Genomic DNA, 14,020 nt, shown 5'->3' on the forward strand with positions numbered 1-14,020 from the left:
AGGAAGAAGGGTGTTTCACAGAATCACAGCACAGTCGGGGTGGGAAGGGACCGGCGGAGCCCACCCAGCCCAACCCCTGCTCCAGCAGGGTCCCCCAGCGCAGGCTGCACAGAGCCGCGTCCAGGCGGGTTGTGAATGTCCCCAGAGAAGGAGACGCCACAGCCTCTCCCGGCAGCCTGTCCCGGTGCTCCATCACCCTCAGGGTAAAGAGGTTCTTCCTCATATTCAGGTGGAACTTCTTGTGCTGCACTTTGTGCCCGTTGCCCCTTGTCCTGCCACTGGGCACCACCAAGAAGAGCCTGGCCCCGGCCTCTTGGCACTCGGCCTTAAGGCATCTGTAGGCATTGATGAGATTATGGGGTTCCCCCGGCAGTGTCCCCCCCAGCAGACACAGCATTACTTCACCCTAACGTCAGGGGTGCATCCTGGGGCCTGAGGCACCTGAAGTCCATTTCCCAGCTGTTCTGCATGCCTTTTCTAAGTCTTTGGGACAGGTTTTCTCTGTGGTCTCTCTGGGTGTTGGCTCTTTTAGAGGGCATCCAAACCCCTGTGGCAGTGCAAAGCAGTAACAGCCATGATGATAGTTCCTGGCATTGTTGTTGCTTGGTCCAGCTAAATGGGGAGACATCACAGAGTTGGTAAAAACAGTAATTATCCACTATCCTCCTATTTTTTTACCAAGTATTGCAAATGGCCTGGGGGTTGTGGGGCAGCTTGGAGGTGGGGACAGTGCTCACCTGGCCGAAGGCGGCCCCATTTCCTCGCATCCCACCCCAGGCCCATCCCCGCTGCCTCTCCCCCTTCTCCCTGGGGCTGTAGCCAGACCCATTCCCATCCTGTGCTTCCAAGGCAGTGGCTGCAATGGAAATGATGCCGAGTGTATCTGCTGGGAGAAGCGGGTCTGAAGGGCACTGGCTCTCTGCAGGTGATGGTGGACAAATACCTTCTCTGCCACACAGCCCAGCTTCCCTATCAGCAAGGTCGAAGAGGGACCTTCGAGGTGCCTCCCGATCTGCTTTGAGATAAGAGCCAGGTGTTGTTATATGGTTACACTGCATAAAGATGCCAGTATCCACAGCTAATTACTGCAGGGCAAAGATAGTTACTGCAGAGCAGAAAGAACAAGCCATTCTGGACTGAGGAGTCCCTGAGCGGGCTAACAAACCCCGTATTCAGAGAGTCCGAAGGAACCTGCCTGGGTGTTAAACCAGGTACAGACCGTTGTGAGGTGAATTCCAGGGAGAATGGTTGGATTTTCTTTTTCAATCACTGATTGGCTGATAAAATATTAAGGTGCAAACTACACGGCTTGCAAGGCCCTTGCCATGCAGAAAGCTCAAGGGAGACAGGCCAATAGTCCTGCCGCACCGCAAAGATAATCACTAGTAAAGGAGAAACACTGCAAATATGAGAGAATCTGTCTTACGCTGAGGATGTACCACGCATGACCCGGTGTGCCAGCCCCACGTGTCTCTCTCTGCCTGGGTGCTATTCCCGTGCACTCTCAGGGTAGGGGCAAACCTACGTGCACCTTGTTCTGGAAGAGCCTCCTTCCCCTGCGGCTTTTTGGGAGCCCCCAGACAACACCTCCTGCGCCAGGCACTCCTGTCAGATGCCTGGAGGGAGGCTGGTGGCACCCAAAGCCTCGGGGCTCCGTCTTGTCCCAAAAAGGGACAAGCTGCCTGGTGGTCGTGCATCCTTTGGACAAGAGTGGCGGAGCCCGGGCGGGAGGCAGCGCCCAGATCAGGACCACTTTGCCCGGGGACTCCAGCCCCCTTCAGGCTCTCCTTCTGCAGAGATACTTGCTCCTGCTCCCAGTTCCCCCCCGCCGGGCTCCCCCCGGGACCCCCAGGCCGGGCGCTGCCTGCATGGCCGGGGCGATGCTGCCCTCTGCCGGCATCGACGGGCTCTGCAGCGGGGGCGCCGGCGGGGGGCTCGGGGCAGGCGGGACAGGGGGACGGGGGGGCAGGAGGGCCGCGGGGGGGCAGCACATCAGGCCTGCAAGTTTTAGATCCTCCATTGCCACCAGCGAAACAAACCAACCAAAATCACGGGAATTTCCTTCTAAAGGCTACCGAGGACCCTGTTACCCTCGGCCGCCTCCTCCTGGGGGGGCTGTTGGGGTGCACGTGGGCACTTGGGGTTTTGCTTTCCCCGTAGACGCCTTACCGGCCTGTACACCTTCAGGGAAATCGCCCAATCACAACCTCCAGCTATGGGAGATCACTGGACATCCCCAAACCGCTCTGAAAGTCTCTGGAGCAAGGCGCCTCGGTGGGCCAGGGGCCCAGTGCTCTTGGGGGCTTCTGCAGCTCCTGCCCCCCCAGGAGAAGCTGTTGCAGCTGATTTGGTAGAGCCATCGCTCTCCTGCTACTGCATCCCAGTATGTCCCAGCAGGACTGGCTGCTGGGGATCTACAGCCACCAGATCTGGGGGAATCTTGTTCCTGTTTCAAGGACAGGAGAGTGACGGAAGGTCCCTGTGGCACAGACAGCAGCAACCAGCAGGAACCTCTTTGTAGAGGATCCACTCCCGAGTGGCTCGGAGTGAAGCATTTAAAGCAGTGCGAAACGCCAGCAGATAATGCTGTGTTGTATAATGGACAGATAATACGTTTTTCCAAGCATCTGCGCTCCAGCTGAAAAGCTCCAGACCTGAATTTCAACCCATGTCAGCGTTTACAGCCCAGCCTTCCAGTTGCTGTCACTTGCCCAGTAAATTACCGGCTTCGTGTTAATCTGCCCAAAGACAGAAAATCGAGATCAGTTGAAATGCATCTACCAGACATCAAATACCAGACGCAGCTTTAAAATCAATTCGGTGAAATCAGAGCAGGGTTTTTGTCTTTTAAGCCAAACATAAAGCCCAGCTCCCGAGGGAGCCCGGCCCACGGGAGGGGAGATAAAGCCACCCTGGGACTAGCGAGGGACACACACCATTGTTTGCTACAAAGAGCAGGAAACGAGCCTGCAAGAGGACATGAAAGAGACCTTAAAACAAATGCAGAGCAGCGAGGGGGGACCGCGCCGCTCATCCCCCTGCTGTTCTGCGCTGGGGCTGCCTGCTGCTGCTGCTGCTGCTGCTGCTGCTCTGCCCGGGGGCTGCTTGCTGGAGCCGCTACTGCTGCTGCAGCCGGCGGGGGGGGCTCGGAGGGGGCAAGTCCGGAGACCCCCCGGCTGCCGGGACCTGCTTCCCCCCCCCAGCAGGTCCAGGGGAAGCCGAGAAGGGCCAGACAAGCCTGTGTTCACCCTGCAGAGGGTCCTGGTTATGGCTGGACTCGATGGTCCTAAAGGTGTTTTCCATCCTAATGGATCCTGTGATCCTATGACCCACTTGCTGCGTCACCCGTGGGGATGCCAGGCTCGTCCCAGCGGGGGCTGCTCTGTCCCCAGTGCACCCGCACACGCCTGGTCCCCCATGGCTTGTGCCCACCTCCGCGCAGCCTTGGCACTGGGGGTTTCAGGGGGAGCACCTTAGGGGCACACCGAGGAGAGGGGGGGCTCCTTAGGGCACACCGAGGGGGTGGGGGGAGCTCCTTAGGGAACACTGAGGGGTGGGGGGAGCTCCCGGGGGGGGGGGGGGAGCGGCTTCTTAGGGCACATAGAGGAGAGGGGGGGCTCCTTAGGGCACACCGAGGGGGGGGGGGCCTCCTTAGGGCACCCCGGGGGGGGGGGGGGGTTGTGCCCCATGGACTGCTTGCCAGTTCCCTCTGGAGCACCGGGAGCTCCCTGGCACGCAGCTGGGCTGGTGGAGCTGAGCTGTGGGTGGACAGGGAGCAGGGCAGGTCGCGAAGATGCAGAAAATGCTCCAGCGTCCAAGGCAGTTTTTCTTTATGTTTAGCCCCTCTGGCACTTAAACCCCTCTGCTGAAGGACACCGTTGCGTTTGCTGTTCCTCCTAAAGCCCCCGCTGGAGCCAGCTGGCAGAGGTTGCCTGCAGCGTGCCAGGAAGCCATTTCCTCCATCCCAGGGAAGCCAGCAGCTGCCAGAGGGGACAGTCGGGGACTCTGAGGCTGGTCCTGCGAGCCCTCGTGTTCCTGTTTACTCGGAGCCTTGGTCCCTGATCGCAGGGATTTCTCTGGGTATTTTTTAAGATCATTTCTAACAAAGTCATTGGCAGCAGTGCCCACATCCTGCAGGAATCCTCCTCCTCCTGCGCAGGGTCCCTGGGAGCTGTGGCATCATGTCAGCGGAGGACCCTCCTGAGCACCGTTGCAGCAAGTCCCACCAGCTCCATTGCACCGTTAAATGCAGCTGGGGTCGATGGCCTGCTGGGGCTGATGTCACTACTGGGGTCAATGGCGCTGCTGGGGCCAATGGCACCACTGGGGTCGATGGCGCCGCTGGGGCCGATGGTGCCACTGGGGTCAATGGTGCCGCTGGGGTCGATGGCACCACTGAGGCCGATGTCACCACTGGGGCTGATGGTGCCACTGGGGTTGATGGTGTCGCTGGGGCTGATGGCGCCACTGAGGCCAAGGTCACTACTGGGGCTGATGGCACCCCTGGGGCCGATGTCACCACTGGGGCTGATGTCACTGCTGGGGCCGATATCACCGCTGGGGCCCAGCGTGCCTGCAGCCGTGATCCTGGCAGGCTGTGGCTGCCCTGCTTACCCTCGCCTGGCCCGGCACATGGCAGCGGCATTCCCAGCTCCCCAGCTCTGCACCTGGAGCGCAGCCCTGCCCGGAAGACGAGGGGAGGGAAAAGCACCAGGGCAGCCTTCACAGCGCCGGGGCTTCCCACGGCTCTCCTGGTCACCCTGAGTGCGCCCAGCACCCCGATGGCAACAGCAGCACGGTGGGCAGGAGAAGCCTCAGCAGCGGCACAAGGAGCCTGGCATGTGGATGGGAACGTGGGGCTGGGGGTGGGAATGCGGGGCTGGGGCTGGGAACATGGTGCTGAGGATGGGAACATGGTGCTGGGGATGGGAACGTGGTGCTGGGGATGGGAACGTGGTGCTGGAGGTGGGAATGTGGGGCTGGTGATAGGAACATGGCGCTGGAGGTGGGAATGTGGGGCTGGCGGTGGGGATGTGGTGCCAGGGGTGTCTGGGAATGGGAACGTGGTGCCGGGACAGTCATGCCGGGACGGGAACGTGGCGCCCGGGAAGGGACCCGCGGCGCTGGGGGCGGGAACCCGGCGCTCAGGACCGGGACCGGGACCGGTGTCCCGGGGCGGGGGCCTTACCGGGGCGGCGCGGGGCCGGCGGGGGGCGCTGCCGGGCGGGGGCGCTGTGTGCGCGTGGCTGGGCGCTGCCGGCAGGGGGCGCGGCGCGCGCCGCCTTTGTTGCCGTTGGCGCCTTCCCGGGCGCGGGCGGCGGCGGCGCGCGCGGGCGCGGGCGGGAGGCGGCGGGCGCGGGGCGGGGCGGCGGGAGCGGCGCGGCGCGGGGAGCTCGGGGCGGCGCGGCGGGCTTGGGGGCTCGGGGCGGCGGGAGGATGGAGATGAAGAAGCGGCTGACGCTGGAGCTGCGCAACAAGAAACCGAGCGAGGTAACGCTGCCGGGGAGCGCGTGGCGCGGGCGGGGGACCGGGCCGGCACGTGCTGCGGGGGGTCAACGGGAAGGGGGGGCGCGGCCCCGCGGGCGGGGGGGTCCTGCACGGTGAGGGGGAGGGTTTGGGGTGGGCGGGGTGCGGCGCGCGGCGGCGGGGGACACCCCCCCACCCCCTCCCGTACCCCCCCTCCCCCTCCCGTACCCCCCCCTCCCCGGCATGGCGGCGCGCACGTGCGCGGCGGGGCCCGGCCCGAGGCGGCGGCGACCGGTCGCGGCCCGTCCGGTCCCGCAGCGGGGGGCGGTGGGGGGGAGGGCGGCCGGGCTGGGCCGGGCCGCGCCGTGCCGGTTCCCGCCGCGCCGGAGCCGCCTGGCCTGGCCGGTGCGGCCCCGCGGAGCCATGGCGGCTCGGCCATGTTAGCGGCCGCCTGGGCCTGCCCCGGCCCGCCCCGCCGGGGCTCGGGCTCCCCGCTGGGGCCTGGCCAGGCCCGGCGCTCGCTCCAGGGGCCGCCTGTCAGCGCCGGTGCGCGGCCCGAGCGGGGCCTCCCGGGCCGGAGCTGGGTGCCGGGCCGCGGGGGGCGCCGAGCCCCCCGGGGCCGCCTCAGCCGCCCGCTCCCCTCAGCGCAGCCCTAGGCCGGGCCGGGGGCTTCGCACCTTCCCCGGGCGCTGCGCCGCGGCCCTCGGCCCGGCTCGGCCCTTACCTGGGCCGCCCTGCAGGGAGGCGGCTGGCGGCTGTCACTCGCTTCGGGGACAGGCCGCTGTGGCGTGGCAGCGCCGGGCCTTAGGAAAAATGGGTTGTGAGAGGAGCTTTTGGTAGAGATCAAAGGTGCTTCGTGGACGGCCAAGGGGGTTGCAGGCTGAGAACGCCCCGAGGAGCCCAGGGGTCCCCCCGAGGACTTGGTTTGACACCAGGACCTGGAGCGAGTCGGGTCACGGCCCTGTGCCCCAGGACCAACGGCGGCTGCGAGACGCTGTCCCGGCTGCTCGTCCTGCTGGAGCCGGGGCAGGGATCTGCTCCAGCTTCGGGCTGCCTCAGCCAGGTCGGTTCATAACCTGGCACCGTTCTGGCCTCTGTGCCCACCGCGGCGGAGCGCCGGCCCCGGCCACCTTTACGCCTGCCGTGGTCGGTTCAGCTGGAGGCTTGTCTGGGGCGCTGAGAGCAAAGCGAGCTCGGCCACGGAACTCCTGGCCCAGCCTGTTTGCTGCTCAACTCAGAGCTCTGACCAGCGATGCCACTTCTGGAGTTTTAAGCGTTAATTCGTTCGGAGCTTGTGCTGCAAAGACAGCATGGCAGCCCTGAAACTCTGCTGCCAGTAAGGCGAAGTGATTTTAGAACGACTTCCTAATAGTTGGCTGATCTGAGCGAGAGAGGTAAAACGGGAGTGCTGCGAAGGAGGAATTTGGAGAGCATCACAAGCCTTCTGGCCAAGGCTGATTTTTGCATCTTGCTGTGAAGAATGTGCGGGGTAAAAGCAAGTTTTGGAAGTGGCCTGTGAGAGCTGGGGCTTGAGTACTCCCTGCGCTTTGGGGGAGAGGAGGATGCCAGGTACATTCACTCTCCAGATGTTTAACGGGGAGCAGTTCTGTGCTGGTGCTTTGTGGTCCTGATGCCACAGAGGGGTTGATTTCTGTGCTGAATTACCAGGTAGCGATGGCTTCTGTGCGTGTAGTGTGTGCTGGGGCGAAATACTAGATGCCATCAGTGGTCCTGAATCAGGAGGAGCCTGAGGCTCTCATCTGCTTAAGAGACCTGCCTAGGCAGATGTGTCACCTCTGCATGGAGGCTGTCACAGGGAAACGAATCCTCTGGAGGCAGGTTTTCCAGCACCCTGGTGGCGAGGGGGGAAAAGTTGAACAGGACAAAACCAGATGACCTTGTTCAGTCTCTTGTTAGTGAAGCCTGAAGCGTGACTGAAAGCTTTTTGATGCCTTGTGCATGAAACATTTTGATGCAACCTCATGGTTTGACCTCTTGATGCATCTCAGTGGAGAAGGTGGACCTTGGTTGGAGCCACAGGGGGTGGGCTGGTGCAGCGGTCGCACATTGCATGGCTCGTGCTTAAAGGGTGAAATCTTAACCGCCATGAGGGATTCTCACCTTGTGCCCTCACAAAAGTTACTTGGCTTTAAGATCTTGCGTGTCCCTTTGTGTGAGTAAGGAGGACCTTCAGACACACCTGCTGCTTTGAAGTGTCAGTCGCTCTGCCTGATGTCAGCTTGATGGACTCGAGGTGAGACTTAGTTGGGTGTGATGACAACTGCTGGGTGTCCTTGTTGGCAGGTGAAGGAGCTGGTTCTTGATAACTGCCGTTCAGACGATGGGAAGATTGTTGGTCTCTCTTCAGATTTCGAGAACCTGGAGTTCCTCAGCATGATCAACATCAACTTGCTGTCTGTCTCCAATCTCCCCAAACTCAACAAACTTCGGAAGGTGAGTCAGACCTGTGGTCCCATCTCCAGCAGTCCTTGCTCTGAGCCTTCTGCTGCCCTGTCCCTTGTGACATTTGTTTTTATTGTATTTGCCATAAAAAGGCCATTTGATTTTGTTTTTTCCTCTGTAGCCAACAATCTGAGCAAGTGAGAGAGGTTGTTTTTTAGCAAGCAACAAAATGCTTTTGAGCTTATTGTATGTTCATTGTCCTTTCTCTCTTGCTTTTGCTGTTGTGCTACTGTCAGAAGCTGCAGTAACATCGTAAATATTTTGGATTTTAGAGCATGTACCCCTGTGTCCTGCAGTACAGAGATGGCTGGGAGTGCTGCATTACCATGGGAAGGGGGTTTCAAGTGAAAACTTGGAACTGCTGCTGTATGGTGTGGTCTAACGAACAGGGTCTGGAATGTGGGTGCTTGTTGTATTCCGGTTCTCTGGGCAGTTTTATTCCCCATGTCGTGAGCTGAAACGCATTGTGACCGTGTGATATTCCCTCCTGGCAGCTGGAGCTGAGTGATAACAGGATTTCTGGTGGCCTTGAAGTTCTAGCAGAGAGAACTCCTAACCTGACACACTTGCATCTAAGCGGCAACAAGATCAAAGACATCAATACCCTGGAGCCCTTGGTGAGTGGAAGGCTGTGCTGGAGTCTAAGGGATGACGTTGTTTCCTTTGGGGAGTGTGTCTGTGCAGCAGAAGTCCAACGTCTTGGTAACTGTTCCAACAGCACTTCGTGGTTCTGATGGGAACAGATGAGTGGGTCCAATTTGAGGCTGGGCTAATAGTTATTGGCTCCTCTGTCTGGAAAACCAGCAGCCAGTTGCTAAAAGAAGCATGAAATTGGGCTGGATGAGTAAAACTGTGGATGCAGTGCTCAGTGTCCATCTGAGAAAGGACCGTTAATGGGTCGGATGCAGTTTGAGGTAGGTGGCACCTGGGGTGTCATGGAGATGAGTTGCTTGGACACCAGTGAGGGTATCCATCATGTCAGTCCAAAGGCGCTGTTGTGCTGGTTGGGACTCTCTCGCCCTGGTTGCTGTCACAGCATGCATTGCAGGGGGTTCCCGTTGCATCTGAACTGCCCCAAAGAAGGCTCTTGCCTTGTAATCCTGACTCTGTAGCTGAAAGGTCTGGTCTGGGGCATTTGCCTCACTCATTAGCTGTTTCCTTTGGTCCTTCCATCCCCTCCAGAAAGAGCCTGAAAGTGTTTTCCTCCTCCTTTGCTTGACCTGGTGCACAGTGTGATGGCCTGAGCGGGAGAGCTGCTGTGGCCATGCCGAGAGGCACGTGGGCACAGTCTGCGGGTCTCCCTGTGTTGCGCTGTTGGGTGTTTTGCCTGACGTTTTGGGCAGGATGAGCCTGGCTCAGTGATTTTTTCCTGCTGGGGGAGCTGGGCTTTCTGTGCTTGTTGCCTGCCCTGTTCAGAAGGGAGTAAGGTTTGCAAATGGTTTCATAGGAGCTGGCTCTGCGGAGGGGAAACTAGGACGGAGGAGCTGAAAAGAAATGGTTGCCCACAGTTAGCAAGAGCAGTAACTTCTTGCCATGTGAGGAGCACATGGCGCAAATAATGCATGCAAAGACACTTCTGTACTAGATCTGGGTAGCAACCCAGCTGTCTTCTGATGGCTGCCTGATCTTCAAACGGTGTCAGCTTGTAAATAACCTAGTGACTTGATCTTTGCAGAAAAAGTTGCCGAACCTCCATAGTCTGGACCTCTTCAACTGTGAGGTGACAATGCTCATCAACTACCGGGAGAGCGTGTTCACCCTTCTGCCCCAGCTCACCTACCTAGATGGGTTTGATGCTGATGACCAGGAAGCACCAGACTCAGACCCTGAGGCAGACGGGGATGGACTGGAGGATGAGTATGAGAACGGGGAAGGTGAGGATTTTCTCCTCTTGATTTTCTTCCTGGGGAGCAACCCCTTTTACCCTTCTGCGTGGTCATGCTTCTAAATAAAAGACAATTATAACTTGCTGCTGCAGTAGGAGCTGTGTGGGTAACCCCGCTCCCTCCTTTGGCAGGCTCTGTAAGAAAGGAGACTTGCTGCAGGCTGACGGGGCTTGTTGCAGGCGCTCCTTGTGCGTGCTTGTTCTGTGGGGTTTCCTGCCCTGCTCATGTAGTGAGTATTCGGGAACCGTAACGCTTACCTGCCTCTCCTTTTGGTAGAAGGTGAGGAAGAGGATGATGACGATGAGGAAGATGATTTGGATGAAGAAGTCATTGATGATGAAGAAGATGAAGATGATGATCTGGAAGGTGAAGAGGAGGAGGACGGAGTAGATGATGAGGTGAGGCTTTCTGTCATCGGTATAAGCCTGCAGCACCACGTTGCTGTGTTTGGTGCTGCGTTTGTCCTTTAATCCGGTGACCCATCTGGCCAGGTGTCACAGATGCGCCTCTGTGGGCAGATCTGAGGCGTGCTGCCCTGCGCTCTGCCTTTTTCCCCTACACCTTGTGACTCGTGGCCCACAAGTGTTTGCCAGTTCACACTTGTTTATTGCTCAGCCTGGTACTTCTGTGGCTTCAAGTGCTACAGCTGTACAGCCCCCTTCGTAGGGGTGCGAGAAGCTGTTCAGGAACTGCCGGCTCCTCCCCACTCAGCTTGTATCTGCTGTCCTGAGGCTAGAGTAGGGCAGGAGCAGAGGTGAAGGGAGATGTTGCTGTAGAATTACACCTTGCCCATGGGATTGCGGTTCTTGCAACAAAGAATCTTGTTTTGACTCCAGGAAGAAGATGAGGAGGAAGATGGTGAGGACGATGAAGAAGATGAAGCTGATGACGGTGAGTTGAGTCCTGACAAACTTAAGTGCTTGCAAAGCTGTCTCAACAGTCACTCTCAGCTTTTGTAGAGCTTCCCAGGCTTCAGTGCAGTGCTGTTGTTGCCTGCAGCTTTTCCCTGATGGGAAGTGCAGTGTTTCTGCCTGCCGGCAGTGCTGAAGCTGTTGCTTATGCCTGAGCTGACTATTGAATAGTCACAGGGTTATAACCAAAGGGTCACGCAGTGGTGATGGGGAAACAGGTTTCAGCATCTCCTAATACCAACCAAGCTGGGTAAGTGCCAGATACTAATGAAGCAGACTACTTAGAAAACCAGGTCTAAGTAGCTTGAACCGATAGTCCGTGCAGGAGCAGGGCTTGTGTCACAGAAGCTCATGGTAGCAGCCTGCAAGAGAAGATGCTCTTGGAGACACGTTCCTCTCCTCTCAGCTGTAGAGGGGAGGGTAGACCCGAGCTGCTTGACTTGAGTCCAGACTCCTCTGGTTATAACAAACTATAAAGACCTGAGTAAATGTTGGCAGAATATAGCAGCTGGTGTGACTTCGAATGGTTTCGTATGAGCTTGGTTAGAAGTGACTGAATTCTGCAGATGCTATGTTTTTGGGGTGCCCATTTTTAAGCAGCTGTTGAAATGTGGGATGCTTGGAGGGCAGAGAAAATAGTTAATGCCTCATGCTAGTCTAGGCTTTTCTGGGTGCCATGAGAAACTGGGCAGGGTGGATCTCGGCTTTGTAATGGTGCCAGTCTAGTCTGTGCTTGTTCACCAGCAAGCTGTGGCTGACGCGGCTTGAAGCCACAGTTCAAATGCTGTTCCGCAAGACTGAACAGAACTTCACGCTTCACCTCTTTTTGCAGACCTTCCACGAGGGGAAAAGAGAAAACGAAATCTAGAGGATGAAGGAGAGGAAGATCCAGAAGACGAAGAGGACGATGAGGATGACTGATCCGAGCGAGCCAATCAGTTTTACAGACTATGACTGTGCTTGTCTTAACCTCCCCGTTGTGTCTATGTGAGACTGTAAATCCCTGTCTCCCACTCCTCCCCCCTTTGTATGGCTGCAGCGTCCACAATATATTTTTTTAAGATGTAGAATACTGTAGGCATTCAGGGGAATCTTCCATACAAGGCTCACTTTCTCACAAGTATCTCATGACCAAAGGCTTTTCTCCGTTCTGTGGTTTGTGCAGCAGTTTGCAAAAAAAAAAAAAAAAAAAAAAAAAATTTTTCCTCCTAGGGTATCTTTCGTGTCTGAAATCAGCCTTGCCACACTGGACCCAGAGCTCCAGCTTGCCACCCTGCCTGACAGCCAAGAAGGCGTGTTTGCTATCTGCATGCCCTCAGACCAGCTTTCTGAAGACGCTTGAGCCATCTTGAGCAGTGGGTGCAAATCTGGTTCATCTAAACGGACTCAAAGCGAATGATCACTGAGGTCTCTCTGATACAGAAATAATGGTGATGTGATCTCTGGAGATGCTTGAAGATACTTTAGTGCTGGGGATGTGGGGTGCCTGGGGTGCTGGGGAGCGGGGGTTGGCTGCTTGCAAGACCTGGTACCTCTGACGATGCACCTTGCAGTAGCCCTGCGCTTGCTTTCCTATTTTATAAACTGGAATGTTTTTTTCCCAGTGGCCACCTAATAACTTTCACTTGGATGTCCAAGTAAGTCTGACTTTTGTGGCTGTGAGCGTCTTTGCTGTGACGAGGCTTCTCGTCACCCCGTAGCAGCCTCTGCCTTTAGGAAGAGATAGGAAAGAGCAGGTTAGGGGGTACTGCACCTCTGTCAAACTCCGTTTCGCACTGTACAGAACACGTTCAACCAGTATCACTGTGATGCACCTAACTCGGCGTTCCCCGGGAGACCGTGTTAGCCTATATATTCTCAGGGTCCTTCTGCTAGCCAGTACCAGCTCTGGACGGTTGCCTCAGCGCTAGCCTGGTGTACGCATCCTCCTCTTTACATCCAGCTTTCTCCCACTCATGTTTATGCTCTGCGGGCGTACTGCGTGTGTCCCCAAACCCAGCGGTGGCCAGAAGGAGGAAGGGGGGGGGATTCAGCCCGGTGCAGCTCTGCGCCGGAGGGTTTCTGACCCCTTGGCCACCCTTCCTCTGCCTGGAGGTGTTCAGCTGGCCCATCCGTTAGCTTCTGGGGAGAACTGGCCCCGTGGCGTGCAAGGGATGGTAACTGCTCGGTGCTGGGTGCCGGAGAGCTGTGCTGGGGTGGGAGAAACTGCTGTTCCTCCTGCTGTCGAGGCTCTCCGCGGGTGCAGACGCACTGGCACTTTGTGGCGTTCCCGGTGGTTGCTCTGGGCAATCTGTCGCACCCGAGACTCGCGGCGGTTCCTGCAGAGGAGTGGTGTGTGTTGCAGCACATCCGAGTTTCTGTTGCTTTTCTGTTCTTGCTGTCGTCTCTTGCATTGTACAGTAGCTGTAACCATTCGGAGAAGAACTAGTCCTGTAAAATGCAAACCGAGTAACTTATAAATGTTAAAGGAATTTTTGAAAGAAATTTCAGAGCAGCAGTTACTTCTAATTTTTCCCTGCATTTTTAGCAGATTGTATGGATTTTATATTAGCCTAGTAACTGTCAGGTTTTAATTGGTCAGACTAGTCCCAGAAATAAGGATCTCCAGCCCTTTTGTATCTTTTGTTACAAAATTTGGATAAAACTTTAATAAAGACTTCAGTTTTTAAAAATCCATTGCAATGAACGTCTTCACTGACCTGTGCTCTAGGAGCGGCCGAGCTGCAGCCAGCCTGCAGGAACGTGTGGTGGAAGTTTTGGGGCAGTTTTTCTTGGGTCTCTCCTGGGAGTGGTGACTGGCGTGTGCCCCCCAGCGTGTTCTGGCTTTGCTTTCGGCCCCAGCGGGGTGGACGCTTGGTAAGTGCAGCTCAGCTGGTGGGGCTGGTTCGGGCACGTCAGGGCTGCTGGTGGGGTGGGGATGGGGATGGGGCAGGGTCTCTGGTGTGGGCCAGAGTGGCACAGGCCATCCTGGTGCAGGGCCCTGGCACGCGTGTCTGCAGGAGATGGTGCAGCCCCTGCTGTGCTGCACGCTCGGCCTTCAGAGGTGGCTGGAGCTGGGCTTGCGGGGTCAAGAAGAGCTTGGGAGGGGGTCCCGCTGCTGGGCTTTAGGGTGGGCACCTGCCCTGGAGGAGGAGGAAGCTGGGTGGGTGTTGGTGGTCCGAATGCAAGACAGGGAGGAGGAAGCCCGCTGCAGGCTGGGCTGGGGGGTCGGGGCAGCTGCCTGTGCTTGCTGGCACTGGAGGGGTCCAGACTTGTGCCCAATGCCACGGTGCTCCCGCCTCGTGGGGGTCTCCC

General features: G+C 57.8%; 1 protein-coding gene across 2 annotated transcripts; it reads left to right on the forward strand.

Annotated features, from left to right (window-relative positions):
- Window positions 1-5,333: 5,333 nt before the first annotated feature.
- LOC101917245 (acidic leucine-rich nuclear phosphoprotein 32 family member B) lies at window positions 5,334-13,400 on the forward strand. 2 transcript variants are annotated; one of them, XM_055806155.1, is made up of 7 exons: window positions 5,334-5,490; window positions 7,771-7,920; window positions 8,424-8,546; window positions 9,605-9,803; window positions 10,095-10,213; window positions 10,652-10,706; window positions 11,559-13,400. In XM_055806155.1, the coding sequence occupies exons 1-7, from the start codon at window positions 5,437-5,439 to the stop codon at window positions 11,645-11,647; spliced, it is 789 nt and encodes a 262-aa protein (XP_055662130.1). In that variant the 5' UTR covers window positions 5,334-5,436; the 3' UTR covers window positions 11,648-13,400. The 2 variants fall into 2 exon arrangements, with proteins under 2 accessions (XP_055662130.1, XP_055662129.1); XM_055806154.1 differs by having other exon boundaries at window positions 5,335-5,490; window positions 10,092-10,213.
- Window positions 13,401-14,020: the final 620 nt, after the last annotated feature.

This window comes from Falco peregrinus, chromosome 5 (assembly GCF_023634155.1).
Source record: "Falco peregrinus isolate bFalPer1 chromosome 5, bFalPer1.pri, whole genome shotgun sequence".
Taxonomy (NCBI): domain Eukaryota; kingdom Metazoa; phylum Chordata; class Aves; order Falconiformes; family Falconidae; genus Falco; species Falco peregrinus.